At 50.3% G+C, this 18,441-nt stretch overlaps 3 protein-coding genes across 7 annotated transcripts; all 3 read right to left on the bottom strand.

Annotated features, from left to right (window-relative positions):
- Positions 1-2,855: 2,855 nt before the first annotated feature.
- On the bottom strand, positions 2,856-5,365 carry HOXD8 (homeobox D8). Of its 4 annotated transcripts, XM_071811126.1 has the most exons (4): positions 4,987-5,356; positions 4,566-4,713; positions 3,838-3,980; positions 2,856-2,997 (listed from the first exon to the last, which is right to left on the bottom strand). In XM_071811126.1, exons 1-4 carry the CDS (start codon positions 5,101-5,103, stop codon positions 2,941-2,943), a joined length of 465 nt encoding a protein of 154 aa, XP_071667227.1. In that variant the 5' UTR covers positions 5,104-5,356; the 3' UTR covers positions 2,856-2,940. The 4 variants fall into 4 exon arrangements, with proteins under 4 accessions (XP_071667227.1, XP_071667226.1, XP_065697244.1 ...); XM_071811125.1 differs by lacking the exon at positions 2,856-2,997 and having other exon boundaries at positions 3,235-3,980; positions 4,987-5,338; XM_065841172.2 differs by lacking the exon at positions 2,856-2,997 and having other exon boundaries at positions 3,235-3,977; positions 4,566-5,365.
- Positions 5,366-8,554: 3,189 nt separating this feature from the next.
- Positions 8,555-12,782, bottom strand: HOXD9 (homeobox D9). Of its 2 annotated transcripts, XM_071810613.1 has the most exons (3): positions 12,656-12,782; positions 10,669-11,262; positions 8,555-10,273 (listed from the first exon to the last, which is right to left on the bottom strand). In XM_071810613.1, the coding sequence occupies exons 1-3, from the start codon at positions 12,657-12,659 to the stop codon at positions 10,032-10,034; spliced, it is 840 nt and encodes a 279-aa protein (XP_071666714.1). In that variant the 5' UTR covers positions 12,660-12,782; the 3' UTR covers positions 8,555-10,031. The 2 variants fall into 2 exon arrangements, with proteins under 2 accessions (XP_071666714.1, XP_065697379.1); XM_065841307.2 differs by lacking the exon at positions 12,656-12,782 and having other exon boundaries at positions 10,669-11,435.
- A 1,783-nt stretch (positions 12,783-14,565) lies between these two features.
- Positions 14,566-17,676, bottom strand: HOXD10 (homeobox D10). Its single transcript, XM_065841341.2, has 2 exons — positions 16,856-17,676; positions 14,566-15,460 (listed from the first exon to the last, which is right to left on the bottom strand). The coding sequence occupies exons 1-2, from the start codon at positions 17,595-17,597 to the stop codon at positions 15,183-15,185; spliced, it is 1,020 nt and encodes a 339-aa protein (XP_065697413.1). The 5' UTR covers positions 17,598-17,676; the 3' UTR covers positions 14,566-15,182.
- Between the last annotated feature and the right edge of the window lie 765 nt (positions 17,677-18,441).

Raw genomic sequence — 18,441 nt, 5'->3', positions numbered from 1 at the left:
CTGCTTCCCAGCGCCATGTTTCTTTCGCCTGCGCGCTGCGCTTTTACTGAGTCTTCGATCCCGCCTGCCCGCGGCCTGAGCGTCCCAGGCGTGGTGGCGGGGCCCCGCGGGCGCGGCCGGGGCACGGGAGATCCGCGCGGGGAGCCGAGAACGGGACGAATTCCCGCGCAGTGGCCGGGCAAACGTACAAAGCGGGGGGGTACCGCTCTGTGACGGTGGGTCCGTGTCCTTGCCCCTACGAAAGGGGGTTTTACCCGCATTTCCCCCGCCCCCTCTCTGCCGGGCCCTAGAAGAAACCACATTTCCTTGAGCGCCCAAGGCTGAAGTCGAAGCCGTCGCCGACCTAAAAATAGTCCGAACTGGTTCCCCACCCTGAAATGTGTGGTTGCCACAGGTTGCGCCGAGGGCTGTCGTCGCGCCCAGGCTGCCCGCAGCCTCGCCGGTAGGGGCTGCCTCCGCCCCCGGTGAAACCTTCACGGGGGCGCACGGACCTGGGACACCAATAGGGAAAAGGCGATTCTTAGAAAGTACTCGAAAAGACTAAAATCGGCCCGGTGTCCACAGGGAATGCTCGGCTTGGAGACGGAATACTGTGGGTGGTTCTAGCTCAGTTTTTGTTTCTGGGAATAGGCAGAGTTCTCTATCAGTAGTTCTGTGCTGATTGTACCTGCCTCGAAAATAGAGCTAACACAAATAAACAGTCCTAAAGATGTAGCATCTTTCTAACACGCTGCTTCAGGTAATTGCGCACCCGCGAATATCACACCCGCACACCGTGTCCCTCGGCAGAGGCATCGGCACCTTCCACGGTGGCTCTGCAGCATCCACGGTACACAGAGCTTCCCGACGTGGGAACGGAGAAATTCCACGAAAACCAAAGGCACGGTACCTCCGCGCTGCGGCCGTCGCGGGCGGCCCCTCGCTGCCACTGCCACCGCGGCCGGCTCAGCTACGGCTTTTCCCTGCCAAAATACCGTTGCCTTCTCCGGTGCTCGACGGCTCAGATTTTACGGGAGTCTTGCTGAGGGGCCGGGCCGATTTCTGACTCCCTTTTCTTTTTCTTAGCAAGAATCCAAGTACGAAAGAGGAAGGGATTCAGCTACCGGACCGTGAGAGGAAATACCTTAAAAACTACAGTGATATTTTTTGGTTTTCTTAATAAATAAGACAGGGACGAAGCCATTTATCACTAGGCCTTCACAAATTATGTGTGCACAACGAAGTCAGTTTTAGCCTGCGTGGCTGCGTTCCCGGTCAACCCAGCGAGAACGTCGCTAACGGAAGCTTCTCCAGGAATAATTTAATTTTGTTCTCTTTTTCTGGAAATTAAAACGGACTACGGCAGCAACTCTTTCGCGGACAAGTATTAGCCTAGGAAGTGCTCTGTTCGGGTATTACGCGTTTCTTCCGCCCGCAGCCCGGGTGTGCAGCGGGCGGCAGCAGCGCAGCTTCCCTGCGGCAGGACCGGTCGGGACCACACTGCGTCCAGCCCCGGCCGCAAGAGCAGCAGGAGAAAGCGGCTTTTTCCTTGACCGGAGAGCATACATGCTGGTGCAACTAACTGGCTACGGGATTATTTTGAAAAACGAGGGTTTTTTACACGTCAGGCGAGTGAGTTTCCTTAACCGCGCCACCATCAGCCCCACATCCTTCCTGTACACTAGGGGTACTGATGTATTTATGCAAATCCGTGCGGCAAAATGTTTACTTCACCTCTTCGCTGAAGTTTCCCCTCGTTTACAACCTTTTACCAACTAGGCGACTAAAATAAACCGAGAACAATAGCTCCGCTTGCTTGTGCCTCCCTCTAGAGCTGGCGCTTTGCAGAAGTGCCTAGCTCGGTGGCGGTGTGGGGGGAAGAGGAAGGGAAATGAAATTAACTAAACTCCCTGTACAAATCCCGACCCCAAGGACGACCCGTCGTGCCGGGTCCGTTCCCGTGAGTGGAGCGGTGGGATCGGAGAAGGGCCCCAGCGTGGGCAGGCACAGCGGCCGCGGGCGCCAGGCACCTCCACAGGCCCCTCGATGTGAGTTTCCGAGTGGGGCCCCGGCTCGGTCTCTCCTTTATCGGGAGCACGCTCGTTTATCGGGCAGATAATATAAATTTGTGGTGTTTGTCGCAGCAGCTGGTGCATCACTGCGGTTCCCTTCACGGAATCATCACTCACGAGGGCGTGAGGCAGTAGGGAAAAAATGACGCGGAAATTTTGCTAGGGATTTATACCTCATACCTCAGCCTTCTGTCTGTTGTTCCTAAAAAGGACTGCTCTGGGCCGTCCTCTCAGATACCGCAGTCTGCGGGACCGTGCCGCGGAGCAGGAGAAAGGGGAGGGAGGGAAGAGGGGGAGATAAATTAAACCGTTCTACTGATGAGAAGAGACTTCTCTTCCCATGGCTCCGGGAACTGTGTGGCAGGGTCTGCCCTCACCGGCTGTAGCCTCCGCTTGGAAAAGCATCCAAACCGTGCGAAAATAAGTTTTTGAGAGGAAAAGGCCTTTTTTTTTTTTTTTTTTCCCGTTTACGTGTGGTTTGGGATCACAGATCATTACAGTCCTACGCAAGGCCACAAAAAAAAAAAATTGCATTTCTCTGTTTGACTGCCATCCGCGTGGGACAGTAGGCCTGCTGTTTCAGCTGTTTGCATGGCGAGGCTGGCAGCCACACACCGGCCGGTAGTAGCCCTCGGGGCCCGTAGGAGCTCGGCTTGCGCTCCGGTCCCCTCTGCCCCCCGCCGATCCGGTAGCGGACTGCTCCACGGGGTAAAGTGCGGTGTTCGCCGGCAGCGCCTATCATGCCTTGCCACCCTGCAGCCCTGGGATCGGGCACAGAAAAAGGCGAAGGCAAGGCCGACACGCGCACGTCGAGGGTGCTGCCAGGGCCCGGCTGCAACGTGGTCTCAACCCGGCTCTGGGGCCACATCCCCTCTGGCTGCTGCTTCGACTAGGGCTTCGCAGAGCCTGTGGCTGGCGGACCCGATATGTCGGTGTCAGTGGCAGACTGTGCAGGTGAAGGAAACGAAAACCAATTTTTGTATCCAATGTACCAGTTCCACATCCAGATACACTCAGCATCGGAGGGAGGGCGGGGGAAAGGCATAGGGAAGAGTTAGTCCATATCCGCAGATGTTCTGAAGGTTAGTGAAGGAGTGGATTACAAAAAGGATATTAGGGAGCCTATTCATTTTTTATATAAATTTGGTTTATTTTAATCAAAAATCAATAGCAAAAGGTTAAATATATTTATGAGATATTTTATTTATTAAATTTCTTTAATTTATTCAATATAATATAAGAATAAGAATTAAAATAGTACAAGTGCACTTGTCTTGATTAATAAAGCATTCTTAAATGTCTTGTTTATTGGTATTTATTATTAGGAACTTTATGTCGTTTCTTGCAATCACTGTCTTTTAAGATTAAAATATATATATATATATAATTAGAAATGTACTGCTACAAACTCTGTATCAAATTTCCAAAATAAGTAGATTAACTGTTAAAACTAGAGATTGTTCCGAATACGTTAAAAAACAAAACAAAACCACAAGCAACTGAAGGACACGAGGCAAATAAATGTCAAGTGGAGGGACACGGGGTCATCCGTCCCAGGGGGACGGGCCGAGATATCTGTTTATGGCGCTTGGTTATTTTTGATAGCCTTTCACAAAAGCTTTGAGGGCCAAATTTAATTCGTCCGGCCTTCAGCTCTGTCTTCTTCGAGATCATGTGCTTCCTTTTTGGCTTCCCCTTCCTTTCCCTCCTGTCTGGAAGCAGGGAATTTGTCCTTGTTGTTCTCTTTTTTCCATTTCATCCTTCTATTCTGAAACCAGATCTTTACCTGCCTTTCGGTGAGTGCTAGTGCGTGGGACACCTCGATCCTCCTCTTCCTGGTCAGATAGGGGTTAAAGAGGAACTCCTTTTCCAGCTCTAGAGTCTGGAATCGGCTGTATGTTTGTCTTCCTCTCCTCCTACCCGGCGCTGCTGTTTAAAACAAAAACATGGGGTTTTGGAGGTCGGCGTGATCGTTCTAAACAAGGCGCAGACAGGGAGTGGGGACTCGGGTCTCTCTGGAACTCTCTCTCGAGAAGCCCCACAGAAACGCAGGGGAAATAAAGCACAGGGCACGAACCGTACACATGAATGAGGGAAAAACAGCGATAGCAGATGCACGAAGCCCCTCAGCTCTCTCCCTGCATCGGGGTTTAGGGGTCCGAGTTTTACGAGGTCACTTTGTAATCTGGCAGCCGGCATCCCACAGCCCCGCACCCTTCCCCTTCAGGCAGCGGCGGCGAGTGCCGAGCGAGCGTGTCGGTTGCTTCTCTGTGTCCAAGAGGCGACTTTAAGGCCACTCGTGGGGTGGCAGCCACCTTCTGCAAAGGTTTCTGTTTGCTTACTGTATCGCTTTATTACCGCAAGCCACCGCGGTGGTAGGAATCGCGGGGAGAGAGGCAGAGAGAGGAGAAGGCAGAGACAGGGAGCGAGATGCAGCGAGAAAGAAGCGGGAGGAAGAAAATAGAGTTTCAAATTCAGAAGTGAGATGGAAGCAAATTTTTGACTGCGTCCAACCTTGTGGTCTCATCCAGGGAAACATTTGAGCAGGAGACGAGCTCTGATTTAAGTGGTCTGGTTCCTCGCCAATATTAGCACTGGACGATTTACAGTCAGGATATTGTACCAGCTCGGCCTCTTGCTGTGTCGTAAAAATCTGCTGTCTCTGTAAGTTATCGTATCCGTAAAATTTAGCGGGCTCCCCGTGACAGGTAACCCCGCTGCAGGGGGCAGGAGGCGGAGGCGCGGCGGGGGGAGGAGGAGGTGGCTGGTAGGCGGCCGTGGGGCTCCCCCCGGCCGGGTGGTAAAAGTCCGCGACCGCGCCGCCGCCGCCCCCTGCCCCGCCGTGCGCGGCGTGCTGGAAGCCGGCGGCAGCCGCGCCGTTCCCGTAGAGCAAGGCGGCGGCAGCAGCGGCGGCGGCGGCGTGGCGGCCGCTCACCTCGGGCGCGAAGTGACAGTCGTAGTACGAGGGATTGATGGGCTCCCCCGCCGCCGCCGCTGCCGCCGCCGCCGCCTTGTACTTGGAGTACAGCGGGTTGACAAAGTAGGAGCTCATTGGGGAGGGGGCAGAGACAGGCACGGGCACGGGGCGCTGCTCCCGTCGCTGCCGTCGCCGCCGGTGTCTCTACGCCGCCCTCATGTCGCCGTCGCCGCTGGCCCGTGCGCTCCCCGCTCCTGGTCTCCGTGTATGTGGTGACCAGGGCTGGAATATAATCGCTCCCAAAATGACCTGCCTCACTGCTTTTACTATTTCCTATTAGGCACACAGCAGCCCGCGCGCGCACACACACACGCTCATGAGCTCAGGGGGGGCTTTTGGCTTCAGTTAACATGTGCAGCTCCTCAAGCAAGAAAAAAACCCGGCCCAGCCCTGCCCGAATCCACCCCAGCTGCGACGGTCCCGCTCCCCCCGCCGATGCACGCTCGCCAGGAGCCGCTGAAATCGCGCAGGGGTGAGGAGGCCGCGCAGATACTGCACGATAACCGCGGGCGCGCTGCCCTGGGCGACGCCGCCCAGCCCCCCCAGACTGCGTTGTCTGGGCCTCAGGGCCGCGGCTAAGCACTGAAGCGCGGCCTCCACCGCCGGCCTAGAAGGGCAGAAACCCGCCGAGTGAGCCGATGCCCGACGCAGGGAGTCCGGAGTGTCAGAGAGGGCAGCTGAGAGGGTCCAAAGGGCGGCAGTGTGCAGTGGCCGGGCCCCCTTGCCAGTGGGCCCTCCGGGTCATTTCCTTGCAGGCGAACACTGGGAAAAGAGACGCACATTTACCCTTGACGCTGTGCACGCATGGCTGAGGCTCCAGGTTAATTGATACTTAATGGAAATCATGCCTATGAATATACTTTCCATAATTTCACCCTTGGTGGACGTCATTACCGAGGTAGAGAGAAGGAGGGGAAAAAAATGTATGGGTGAGCGGTCAAGCATGGCTCGGGGATGCGGTCCGAAATGAGCGAGCCCTGTACTCCAGGAGGAAGGAAGGAGGGAAGGAAGGAAGGAAGGAGGGAAGGAAGGAAAGAAGGAGGGAAGGAAGGAGGGAAGGAAGGAAGGAAGGAAGGAAGGAAGGAAGGAAGGAAGGAAGGCAGGAAGGCACTGCCAAGCAGGCTCGCCGCTGCCCTGGCTCCTTGGGCCGGCCGCCCCCGCGGGGAGAGAGCAACCCAACTGCCTGCGTGGGCCCCGCTCGCCGCGCTCCAACAAGTGCCATCTCCAGTCCTCTCTTCCCTGCTTCTTTCAACAGTGGGAACAAGCTTTTCAGACAGACACCCCCAGGAGCTTGAGTCCACCCTATTTTGAAGACAGACGAAAAATGTAGGTGAAATATAGGTCCCACCACAGCCACGTGTGATCGTCTGATGTGGATTGACAAAAAATATTTGTGGTTACATAAAAGGCACCGCAGGCTCCTTCCCCATCTCCACCACCCTGGCGTCCATGCCAATTAGCTCGCTTTGTCTAGGTGACCAGCTCGGCTATCTCGCAGATGAGAGCCCGGTCGGGCCCTGGACGCCCAGCGAAACCTCCGTCAACGGCCCCGCGGCCGCGGAGGAAAGCCTTTGGGAAGCTAGCGGAGGCTCAGGGAGCTCCGCGCAGCCCGGGGCCAGGCGGGGATGCGGAAGAGGCCCGGGAGGGGCACAAGGATTTTCGGTGCTACGAGGGCAGGAGCAAAAGTCCTTCGCAAAAGAGCACCGGGAAGGCAGGAGGCCATGCCAGGCAGGGCGGGAGAGGCGGCAGAGAAACACCGCCTCACCCTGCGGAAGGGCGAGGAAGTGCAGCGGTTGTTCCCGCACCCGTGCCGGTCCCTCTGGCCCCACGGCATGCTCATCCTTCTGGGGCGCTAGTCCCGCGGGCCAGCACCACGACCCGCGTAGATCTGAGGTACCTGCAGCGAAACCGCGGCTCCCTACAGCCGGGGCTGCTGAGAGCGCTTCGCGGTGCGCGGAGCGATGCGCGGAGAGCGGGAAGCGGGGGGGTGGGGTGCGCAGTCGCGGCGCTAGAGTGGAGCGCGGGCGCCCTCTGGCGGCATTCGGTGGCAACGCCCTGCAGCGCCCTCCCTTTCCGCGCTGCCCGCGCTGCCGCTGCTCTCCCAGCCCCGCCGTGGGTCGGGGGTTATGCCAGAAACCCAAACAGCTCCGCAAGGGCCCGGTGCTACTTCGAGACACTGGTGCGGCTCTGCAGTCTTCCGACGGGGCGCTCGGTGACGAGCACTTCCTTTACTTTCTGGTTTTGGGTTGGTGCTGTTGTTTGTTTGTTTGTTTGTTTTCCTTTTTTTAATGTGTTTTGTTTTGTTTCATTTTTCCGGACGGAGTTTGCAGTGCCATTTTCGGTGACTCTCTTTTATATTTTTTACAGTGCTATAATTAACTGTATACAAAGAATCTGCCTCCCTTACACATGGCAGCCAGGAAACACGCCTGAGCTTTGAAGATCGCTGCTGTCACGTTTTCCATCATGTTTCCCCACATATTACACCACGAATTCTCCATGTGTGGTAGTTACAGTTATGCGTTTTTGTCTTGAACATGTTGTTTTGTTTGCCCGTGCGTTTATGTATTTATGGATTGATTTATGTAAACGAAAGTAAAGATGAATCTTTGTCCACCACCACCCCCTTCATCACACATGCCTGTGAATTATTCGGTATAAAGCGAGTGCGTGTGCACGCGACTGTGCATATGTGCAAACATGTATTAACACAACCAACGGGTAGGAGTTAAATTATTGTTCATTTTGACACTAAAAGAAATTTCCATGGAAGGTCTGTGTTTCATCGTTCGAGACGTTTGGTTTTCTTCCTGCCATTTTGAAATAAACGCACACAATACTAGAAATAAGTAAACAAAGGGGGAAAAAGAAAATATGTAATCTGCCTGAAATAAAATATTAAGAGATGGGGTGGGCTTGGTGACAGTTTCTTACCAGACCCTCTGCTATAATAATCAAAATAAAGTGTTGTTTACGCGTTGTTAATGATAGATCAACCCCCGCCATGGTTATTTTCGAAAACATGGAGGCTAACACCGTAGGATTCATGGCAGTAGAATATCCAATAAAATGCATTTCAACAAATGAATGGACTTTGTAAAATCTCTGAGTTTCGTGACCTTCGCGTCTTTTTTGAGTCTGTTGCCTTGGCTCAACGCTGACATATTGAAATTTATAGTCCAAGATGTTAAGACCTGGTTTGTCTGCATTTTTTGGCTTTTTTTTCCTCTCTAACAAACACAAACATCAAAATAAGGTGGTTTCAAAGAAAAGCGCCATAGCATATCGTAAACTCATTAGGTCCAGACGTCTAGCCATCTCAATGGTTTTATTATACCACGGTTCTTCCTGTTTTAAAAGAATTATAGGTATCTTCTCGACAATGGATGGGAAGCAATGCAACACCTTTTCCTGGCATTGCATGCTTTTGCCTTTTTGTTTCGTTTTTCCCAGAGGTAAAAAACATTAAACACCAGGTCTCTCAGCTCTTCCCTCAATCTTGAATTAACCGAACTGCTCGTAAATATTTACGGGTCCTTCATTTTAATGGTTGCTCTTTAAACAAAGCATTTTTTACAATGAACTTCATCTCAATTATCTTGATAAAGTCATGTGTGTTTATAAATGCAAAACGCATGAGACGCGATGCTAAATGAGCTCTCGCCAACAAAGCTGAACCTTTGGAAGCAGCGGTGCTCCCCTCAGCCCCCGCCCCCGAGCTTCCCAACCTTCAGATTAAAGAGCACATAGGTTAGAAATGACCAAAACAACGACAAAATAGTTTAAGCGAATAGGCATCATTTTGCTTCACTGACTCTGAGGACCGGTGCGGAAATATTTCCTGTATTATCCCAAGGGATCGCTATTTCGAAGACCGCACGCACCCGCGGCATCCCGAAGAGGGGCAGCAGCAGGCGCACCTAACACGGCGCGGCCGAACTCGGCCTCTCCGCCGCTGACCTCCAACAGCAAATGCTTCTTAGGAGAGGTGAGGGGGAAGTAATTTTCCTCTGGCCTTTGTGTCAACCAGAGGTGTTGCTGCCCCCGCAGCGCGGCCGGGTTTTCCCTCGGCCTTGGGCCGGCAGCGCTCGGCCCGCGGTGGGATCCGCGGGGGCTGCGCGGTGCGATGAACGGCACCGAGGGCATCGCGAAGACCGCACAGATTTCTCGTCTCACCGCAGTGCTGTCGTTTCAGTTACGGCAGACTTTATTGTGTAATAATTGACAACAATTACAATAGGTCCGCAGTTCGAGACACGGGGTGGTTAATTAATACAACAGTCACAGGGGGCAGGGACGACAGCTAGCCGGGGAACCGGGAGATATTAGGCCCATTGCGAACGGCTTCAAGGATGAGACAACCTCCTAATAGTGCACTAAAGGGGGGAAAAGCTCGTGGTCTGGCTGTGGCATCTATTGCGAAATTCAGACCTATAAAGCAGAGGTTTCGGGTAAGGTTTCCTCTTAGCAAGTCGTGGACAACACAGCACCTCAATTGATTTAAGCGACTGTAATTTAATATATATTTTATTATCTTAATTATAATTAATTTCCTTACCTTTATTTTGGCAAAGTAACTGTCTATACTACATCACTTTTAAGAAACATGTCAAACATTTAACATCAGATAAGAGTTCCCAAAGCTAACGTGCACTCACAATATCATGAACCAAACGGTCTGGGAAGGAAGAGGGGGAGACGAAGCGACTCTGCAAAACACGGTGGCGATCAAGACAAAATTTCCCAAACTACCTGACATAGACCACGTTTCACTTCTATCTTAAAAAAAAAAAAAAAAAAGGCCAGCTTGATTTAAAGTTCCGGGGAGGGGGACGACGAGGGGACGAGGAAGAAACATATAGGGGGGCTGAGGAGGCAGGGTAAGGAGGAGAATAAAATCAATTAAAAAAAAAAAAAAAAACACCCAGCAACAAACAAAAAACCCACAACCCCCCAAACTCTAAACTAAAGCAACATTCCCCAACTGCATTTCTACCCCAGTGTTAGTCTCCTTTATTTCCTTTCTCCTTGTTCATCTTTTTCATTTTCATTCTTCTGTTCTGAAACCAGATTTTGACCTGTCTCTCTGTAAGATTTAAAATCCTAGCTACTTCATAACGGCGGTCTCGGGTTAGGTACATGTTAAAGAGAAATTCCTTTTCCAGTTCCAGAGTTTGATACTTTGTGTAGGGACAACGCTTTTTCCTCGTTGAACGAGCGTGGATCCAGTTAGCTGCAGGGTTATCTGGAAGAAGGGAGGTATATAGGGAACGGGGAGGGGGGAGAGAAAGGTTGTTAAATTAATTTAACGAAGGATGGACTGTTTTCACAACTTTGGAGGAATTATCATAAAAGCCTTAATGCCCCAGTCTGTTTACTGTACAAATGATGTCTTGATGGTAGGTGGTTATGTGGAGTCTTTTATGGGTGCTTGTTGCTGCTTGCGCTGGGGTAGGCGTCTAGACGTTTTTATAGGTTAGTAAAACTATCAGTTTTGCACATTCGAGCCTTACAGGTTTCGGCAATAAATCAAAGGGGCAATTTCTTTATTTCTTTATTTCTTTCTCTCCCTCTCTCTGCCCCTCTCTCTCTGACTCTCTCCCTCTCTCCCCCCTTTTTTTTTTTTTTTTTTTTACTTACTTGGGTCAAGTTGCTGCTGTTTCTCCTCCTTAAGATCGCTGCTCGGGCTGGGGTTGTGGCTGCAGGCGGCGGGGTCCTTGGAGCTGCCGGCAGCCGCCTTCTCCCGGGGCTCCTGGAGGAAGGAGCTGCACGTGTACTCGGGCACACCGATCCCCTGGGACTCCCGGGACGAGGAGCACTCAGTCCGTTTGGAGGAGGAGGAGGAGGAGGAAGACGAGGAGGCGGCTGCTCCCGTCTCCGGCTTTATCCCGTAGTGGCGCCCGTTGGAGGAGCCGGAGCTGGACGCGGAGCCGCCGCTGCCGCCGCCGCCGCCGCCGCCCGGGAAGCCCGGGAAGGGCTCGATCCAGGAGCGCACGTAGCGGCCGGCGTCGGCTGCCCCTAAGTGGGGCTGGTGCATGTAGGGGTGGTAGATCCCGGTCATTGCCGCAGACGGCTGAGGGTGAACCGTGGACCAGGAGGTGGAGAACACGGTGGATTTTGGTGCAAAGCTACAGGAGGAAAAATCTGAACTCTCTGCAACACCTGATGGCCTGGAGGTCCCACTGTGACCTCCCTGGACGAATCTACTCCCGTAAACTTCTTCGCTTTCATGGCCTATGAGAGAATCGACATAATAGTTACTTATGGTGCCACTAGACGACATTTTAGGCTCCCCTCTTAGTCATATAAAAGGTTACACTGTTAACTGTATATGATACCCTCCCGGAGAACAATCGTAGTATTTTGCAGACTGCAACCCTCAACCATTGGTTGCGGAGCCCACGTGATCATATTTACCAATACTGCGAGTAAATCAATCCGCTAAACTGGGGCTGCTGTGATTAAAAAAAAAAATCATCATCAACAACGGCCCCGCACAGCGCGCCGCGCCGGCTGCGCGCCCGGACCGCGCCGTGACCGCCCGCCCGCTTGCCCGCTTGCCCGTTTGCCCGCCCTGCCTGCCCTGCCCGCCTTCGCTGCCCGTCTGTCTGCCTCCCTGCCCGCCCTGCCCGCCCTGCCTGCCCTGCCTGCCCTGCCTGCCCGGGGCGCGGCGGGCGTGGCCGCGCTGGCAGCCCACGGCCGCGGCGGGCGCGGACTATTTCTTCACCTCCTTTGAGTGATTTCTGCCATTCATTTCTTAATCAATGAGAGGCAGGGTGTTTAAATAAATCCAACAGCCTTGGCTTGCTAATCACACTCCAAGCTGCTGAGGAAACCCGCTGGGAAAGGGAGATTCTTGCCTGTAAAAACAAACCATCGCAAGCTGGGACTGTAACGACTTCTCATAAAACAGGAAAATGTTACAGTAAAAGCACATTGCGGTACTTCCATATTTCAGAGCATATGCGGGTATTATTATCCTCCCCCACCCCTCCCCAAAAAGAAAGTTTCCATGAAAAGAATACACTTTTGAAAAGAGATGCCCATTGTGTTGTTTTAAAACAGGTGGAAGACCTCTGTAATGATTTTATGCCTTTCAATAAAAATTTTATGAGGTGTATTTGATTATAGATTAATGTGTCCCTAATAAAATGGACGGATGGAAACAGCAAAGCCCGTGTCTCCAAGCACAAGTGACGTGTGGTTGAACACACGCTTCTGTATCTGCGAAACTTTGAGGCTACACAGCTCCAACACAACCCCCCTGATGGTGCCCAGCGTGGCCCCGGAGGGGAAACGGACAAACTCTGCCCGGAGGAGGCCTCCTGGCCTCTCAGTGGGCAACGCTGAGGTCGCGGGCAGGGAACGCGCAGGCAGGCAGGCTGCGGCCCATGGAGGGGCCCGGGGCTGCCGCTGCCCCCCGCCCAATGGCAGAGCTGCCCCTTCCGCCTCTAGTTCAGGGGAGCCGGGCCGGGCCGCGCTGGCCACGTTCAATGCCTCCGGGAGATTTTTGCCCGCTTTGCTTTCTTTTCCTTCCTTTCTCTCCACTCCTTCCCTCCCTCCCTCCCGGCCCGGTTACCCTTCCCCGAGCGAAACGGTGCCCGGTTAGTATTGAAAACTAGATTACCCATGGTCTTCTGCCCAGGCGGGCTCTCCCGAGCGACGGACGGTGGCTGTGCCGAGATCTGGAGGAAACGCACACAGTTAGTGAGAGCCCGCAGCACGGCCCGCCGAGGGCACGAACAACAGCACTGAGAAAACACTTCCTACTTGCGGACCCGTCTGAGGAAGGGACTGAAATTCCTGTTTATTTAACGATTTATTACTCTCTTACGTTGTTTTCTTTCTTTTTTCTTCTCTCTTTTTGTTTGGTAATTATTTTTCCTCCCTCATCTCACTTCAACATTTTCCTTCGCGTTTTCACATTTCTCTCATATTTTTATCTAGAAGTAGGGTTTGTGATATGACCAAGAATTGCCTCTCGCTTCGCACGGATATAATTTGATAAAGCAGGCAAATTAGAGTAAGGGTCCTTTTTTTATATACGTTAAACACTTGTTATAGATCCAGATAATTGCTTCCCACTGCTGAGACTTATTTGGTAATGAAGTGAGTATTTTTAAAGGGAAAAAAAAAAGGCGGTTTAAATATATGCAAGAGCTTTGTGTGTTGTGGGTTTTTTTTTTTTTTGTTTGCTTGTTTTGCACCGTTTTGCTATTTATTTTTGAAACGAGAGCAAGGACAAAAGACATATGGGCTTGCGGCTCCTGCAACTTCAAATGGTGATGCTTTGGTTTGAGGAAAATATACCTCCGCCCTACGAGTAAACGTGCAGATGAGAAAGTATTGGCTTAAATTAAATATCAGGAACGAGAGCAAAATACAACTCCACCAGCTGCAATATGAGCAGTATCAATGTCACCAAGTCAAACAACATTGGCACTATCTTGCGTTTAATTTCTTGATTTAGAAACTGCTTAGGGGAGGAATGGGCGTTGATTGTGAGCAAACAGTAGCCATGTTATTTTTCCAGTACTATTTGAAGGTGAAAGTATGCCCAAGTATTTGCACTTCGATTTGGAGTCATGTTCATTTGCAAGCCATTTGCAGTTCTGCTTAGAATTTCTGCTCACACAGGCACTCACCCGCTCTCACACACGGACACCCTTCCTCAGCTTCCAGTGCCAATAATGTTTTTCAGCTATGTAAAGAAAGGATTAAGACTCGTGAACTTCATTATCTGTATGTGTGCTACTAAAATTGAATTGCTCGAAATAAAACAATCTCTGAGCAAACAGAAACAGTGCAGGGTGACAAAAGTCGGTCTGAAGAGGCCGGTGTACGTTTGTAAGCACGCTTGGGAGTGTTTCTGCTCAAAAAAAAGCCAATCCTGCCGGATGTTTGAGGGAATATTTTCCCATCCACCATCTTCCGAATGCTCTTGAGCTGGCCAAGAAGAGAACTCCTGAACGTTTTCTAATACCCAGTTTCGCGTTTGATATGATTTTTTTTTCCAAGCGAATAAAGACATGAAATCAAAGTCTACACATTGTAAGCACACAGTGACTGATATTTTTAAAATCATCACACGAACGTCAAATAAAATGACACACATATTGCTGACAGCTTGTAGTAGAAAGATTTTTATCACTTACCATTTATGAGATGATTGGATGAGGATGTCCAGTTTAGGTCATAATATTTTACTACTTTTTTTTTTTTTTTCCATTCAGTTTGTCTGACTGCGAACATCACACAACATTTTATCAATTAATCATTTGTTTACAGGCACAATTATAAATGAATTAGGTTTACATAATTTCCCGCCCTAGTCTCCACCCCACGCCTAAAAAAATAGGAAAGGGGAAAAAAAAGAAGAGGGAAATAAAACCAGGCAGACACACACAAAGACCAGAAAATGGCAGAGAAGGTACATCAGTCCAAAGCGCTGCTGACAGAGAAAGATTAGGAGATCAACCTGCACCCATACTTTAAACATTTGTAGAAAACCAAAGAAACCTCAGTAGTTTACAGAGTTTATTGCATTATACATGCGAACAGAACATGCACAAGAAGGACATATTGCTGTTGAACGACTACTATTCCACATATGCACCACAAGGAAATGTCTACAATGGAGAAGGAAATATTCCATATTACGAAGGACAATCTCTAAGTTCATTTGCGAGGATAGTTACATTATAATGTGCTTGTCTTTCCCCCCACCCCCAAAGTTTCCTCCCCCCTCTTTTTCTTAAAGTATTGAATGTACTCAAAACGTTATGGCCCGTGTAACAGCCCCACATAAATACCATTTTGTTAGTAAAAACATGAAAAAGTCACATTGCTTGGATGTTCGACAGTTCCAATAAGTTAAGACCAAATGATAATATTCAATAATAGTTACCCTGCATTACGATGAGAACAAAAATAAATTACACGTGCTAGGTTTTATATATACTCATCATAGTAATACATATTCACTTGCAGCGCTAAAAGAAGGACGAAGAGTCACATTCTACCAGAAACCAAAACAAACCAAAACAAACCAAAACAAAACTGGAAAATGCCGGGTTTTGCCAGAGTCTCTCCTGCCTTTAGCAAGTGGTGGTGCTGTGCCCATTCCTCACGGGTGTCCCCCCCGGGGTTAGGGTTTAAGAGAAGGTCAGATTAGCGGTCAGTTCCCGGATTCGGTTCTCCCTGCTCATCTTCTTGAGCTTCATTCTGCGGTTTTGAAACCAAATCTTGACCTGCCTGTCAGTGAGGTTTACGCTCTTACTGATCTCTAGACGGCGCTCTCGAGTGAGATACATATTGAATAAGAACTCTTTCTCTAATTCCAGTGTTTGGTGTTTAGTATAAGGACACCTCTTCTTTCTGCCACTCTTTGCAGTTAGCCAATTGCTTGTTGGAGTATCAGACTTGATTTCCTCTATCAAAATCAAAAAGAAGAAGAAAAAGTAAAAAAAAAAAAATCAAAAATACCTCAGGCTGTTAGAATGTACCCTTGGCCATGACCCCTCCTCTGCAGTGTCTGACAGATATGGTGGATGTGGGCATTTAACACAGCCGAGGTGAGGTGTGGGCACGGAGAGGGGACCTGCTGCCAGGCTGGGCTCCTCCGTCCCCACCACACGACACCCCGCCCTGACCCGCACTCCCCCTTCCAGGAAGGGGCTCCCATGTTTTCAGCTGGCATTTAGCATTTCAACAATATTTAACCTGCCATCAGCCCCATGGCCACAGTTTAACGGGTCTAGCCTCACCATGGCCACCTCGAGTTTCCAGAACACTTGCTACAAAAATACCCCAATTACCAACTACCCTCGCACTGTATTTTGAAGTAGCTTCCCCCCCAGCCATCAGCGGAATTACACAAGCACACTCAGGAGCAGCCATAGACGTTTTTCCAGCCAAAAAGATGCACAAAGTATTAACACCATCTGCCTCGGATTTTTCTTTTTTTCATTTTCATTTCTGATTTTTTTTTTTCCCCACTAGAAAGAAATCTACCCCACATCAACCCAGAGCTGGGCTGTTAAATACAATTCAGATAAAGACAATCTCCATGCACACGTAGAACAAATATCGACCTAGAGGTTGCAAATTACATTTAGATAAGAGAAAATTTTTCCGTTTTGGGATTCTTCAATACACGCCATTCGAAATAAAGGCTTTAGTGCACTTTAAAAGAGAAAATAAAATCAGATTACCACCACTTTTAGCTTTAAAACACATTTAAAAATACGGTTGCACTTTTGGAGACCAACCCAACGTTATCTAAAGCACCACACAGAAATATTCCACCTTTGGACCAGGCAGATAGCGGGCTGCTGCTTTCATTGTACATTTGTTTCCAACTTTACCCGGCCTGATAGTACCTATTTCTCACCTATTTTAACAGGATCGTAATTAACATTAAATGCAATCACACCGCAGTAAGGCTCAGTATAAAGGAAAAAAAAAATCAGCGAAATTACGAGAGAAAAGTTGAGCTGGTCGTATTTTACAACCTCCAGACCTGTTTTTTTAAAGATATGGGGCTGCTTTTGGCTACTGCAGCGCATCAAGGAGCACACGACTACATTCGCCGCATCACAGAGACGGTCTGCATGCCCGAGAGAGGCAGATATCTACAGCAAATCTTTGGACCCTTTTGTGTAACATTTTTGCCTGCCAAAATCTTCAGAGACACAGCACCTGCAGCCCGATATTCCTTAGCATTAAATGTGATGGCTGTGATGCTCGTTAGTATATTCGAGCGTGCTTTATGGTGCTGGCGTGTTGGAGTTACACCACGGCACGGCTTAAACTCGGTAATACAGACCTTTACTTTCCTTCTCCTGGACTTCTGGGCTGGACACGGAGCCTTCGGGCAAGCAGCTCCGCTCGTCTTGCAACGTGGACTTGGGCTCGGGACTTTCCACTTGAGAGACTTTAGCGGTGCTGTCCTGGTTGTTCGGGTTTTCATTCATTTTCTTTTCCAGCTGAAGTTGAGCAGATATCTGCGGTTTGGAGCTGCCGCGAGGGTTTAACTGTAACATTACAGTTGAACTCGTTTCAGGGCTATTATTGTACTCTTGGGTTTTCCCAGTGGCGTAGGTCTGGCTCAGTCTAAAATATCCTGGGACGGGAACCTCGGGGTTCTCAATGGGGCATGATTCAGACACCAGCCTCTGGTAGGAAGGGACGTCTGCAGAAATGAGTTTGGATCTCTTATCGGAATACATGCAGCAATTGCTTTCTTCTTTAATATTTGTAGTGAAGGAACAAGTGGGGACCTGCTGTGTAACAGGTTGCTCTATTCGACAAGATCTGTTCGGGTCTGTCCAAGTGTCTACTTGAGGTATATAAGGATGTACATTCATACCCATATTTTGGTGATTAACTTCTCTTTTAGCCAGAGACGGAAGGAGTCCACAGGTTTGCATCCCATACGTCCCAATGTCTGTGCTAGGTGGCATATACATGCTGGCGCTGTTGGAGTAGAAACTGTCACTCCTGCACGCACTGATGAGAGAATCTACTAAAAAAGTATTAGCGGCAGGAGAGCTGTTGGGAAAGGACATTTTGGGGCGGAATTTGAGGAAGAGAGATTGTGTCCTTTGTAGGCTGACATCTCTAGGAAAACATTCCCGTGTAATTGCGGATGCCTCCGCGCGACCACATGACAGCCGGGCCAATGGCAGCGCCCGCCGCCCCGCGCCCCGCCGCCCCGCCGCTGACGCGCCCCGCCGCGCCGCCCCGCCGCGCCCCGCCGCGGTCAACAGCGACCCCTAGGCCGCCGCGCCGGCACCGCACCGCACCGCCCCGCCGCGCCCGCCGCCCGTGCTGCGGCACCGACCCGGGCCCCGCCGCGCTCACACCCCCGCCCCGTGCCGCGCCGCGGAGCCTCCGCGGGAGCGGAACCCCGCGGGTGGCACGGAGGGCGGAATGCGGTGCTTCCCCGCCATGGCTCCTGTAAAGAGCCCCGCTTGTGACAAGTGCGGGGACAAAAGGTTGCGGGATTTATTAACGCGTATTAAGAGGAATCAGGGGCGATCAATAAAAGCCTCATCTGCATGCTTGGGCTACTTGGTAATTTTCTTGCTTCTGAAGCTTTTTCAAGAGTTATACCCTCTGTTGCCGCGCACGGGAAGATATTTTATTAACAAATCAATCGAGACTTTGTAAAGGATAAGATTAATAGTTAAGATTTAGCATAATGGCGTTCGCGTTATGAATTATTGAAAATTATACTATTGATTTTTTTCCTCGCTGCTAACCGAGAAGGTCAATTTTTGTTTTAACACAAATCGTCAAATATTAAAAGCTAGACTTTTGTCATAACTCGAGTTTTATAGGGAGGTTACATTCCTAAAATTATTTTACAACACTCTCAATCGCCTGGTGGGGGGGAAGAAAGTGGTTTTT

This window comes from Patagioenas fasciata, chromosome 7, assembly GCF_037038585.1.
Source record: "Patagioenas fasciata isolate bPatFas1 chromosome 7, bPatFas1.hap1, whole genome shotgun sequence".
In the NCBI taxonomy this organism is placed as follows: domain Eukaryota; kingdom Metazoa; phylum Chordata; class Aves; order Columbiformes; family Columbidae; genus Patagioenas; species Patagioenas fasciata.
This window is presented reverse-complemented; position numbering and strand designations above follow the sequence as displayed.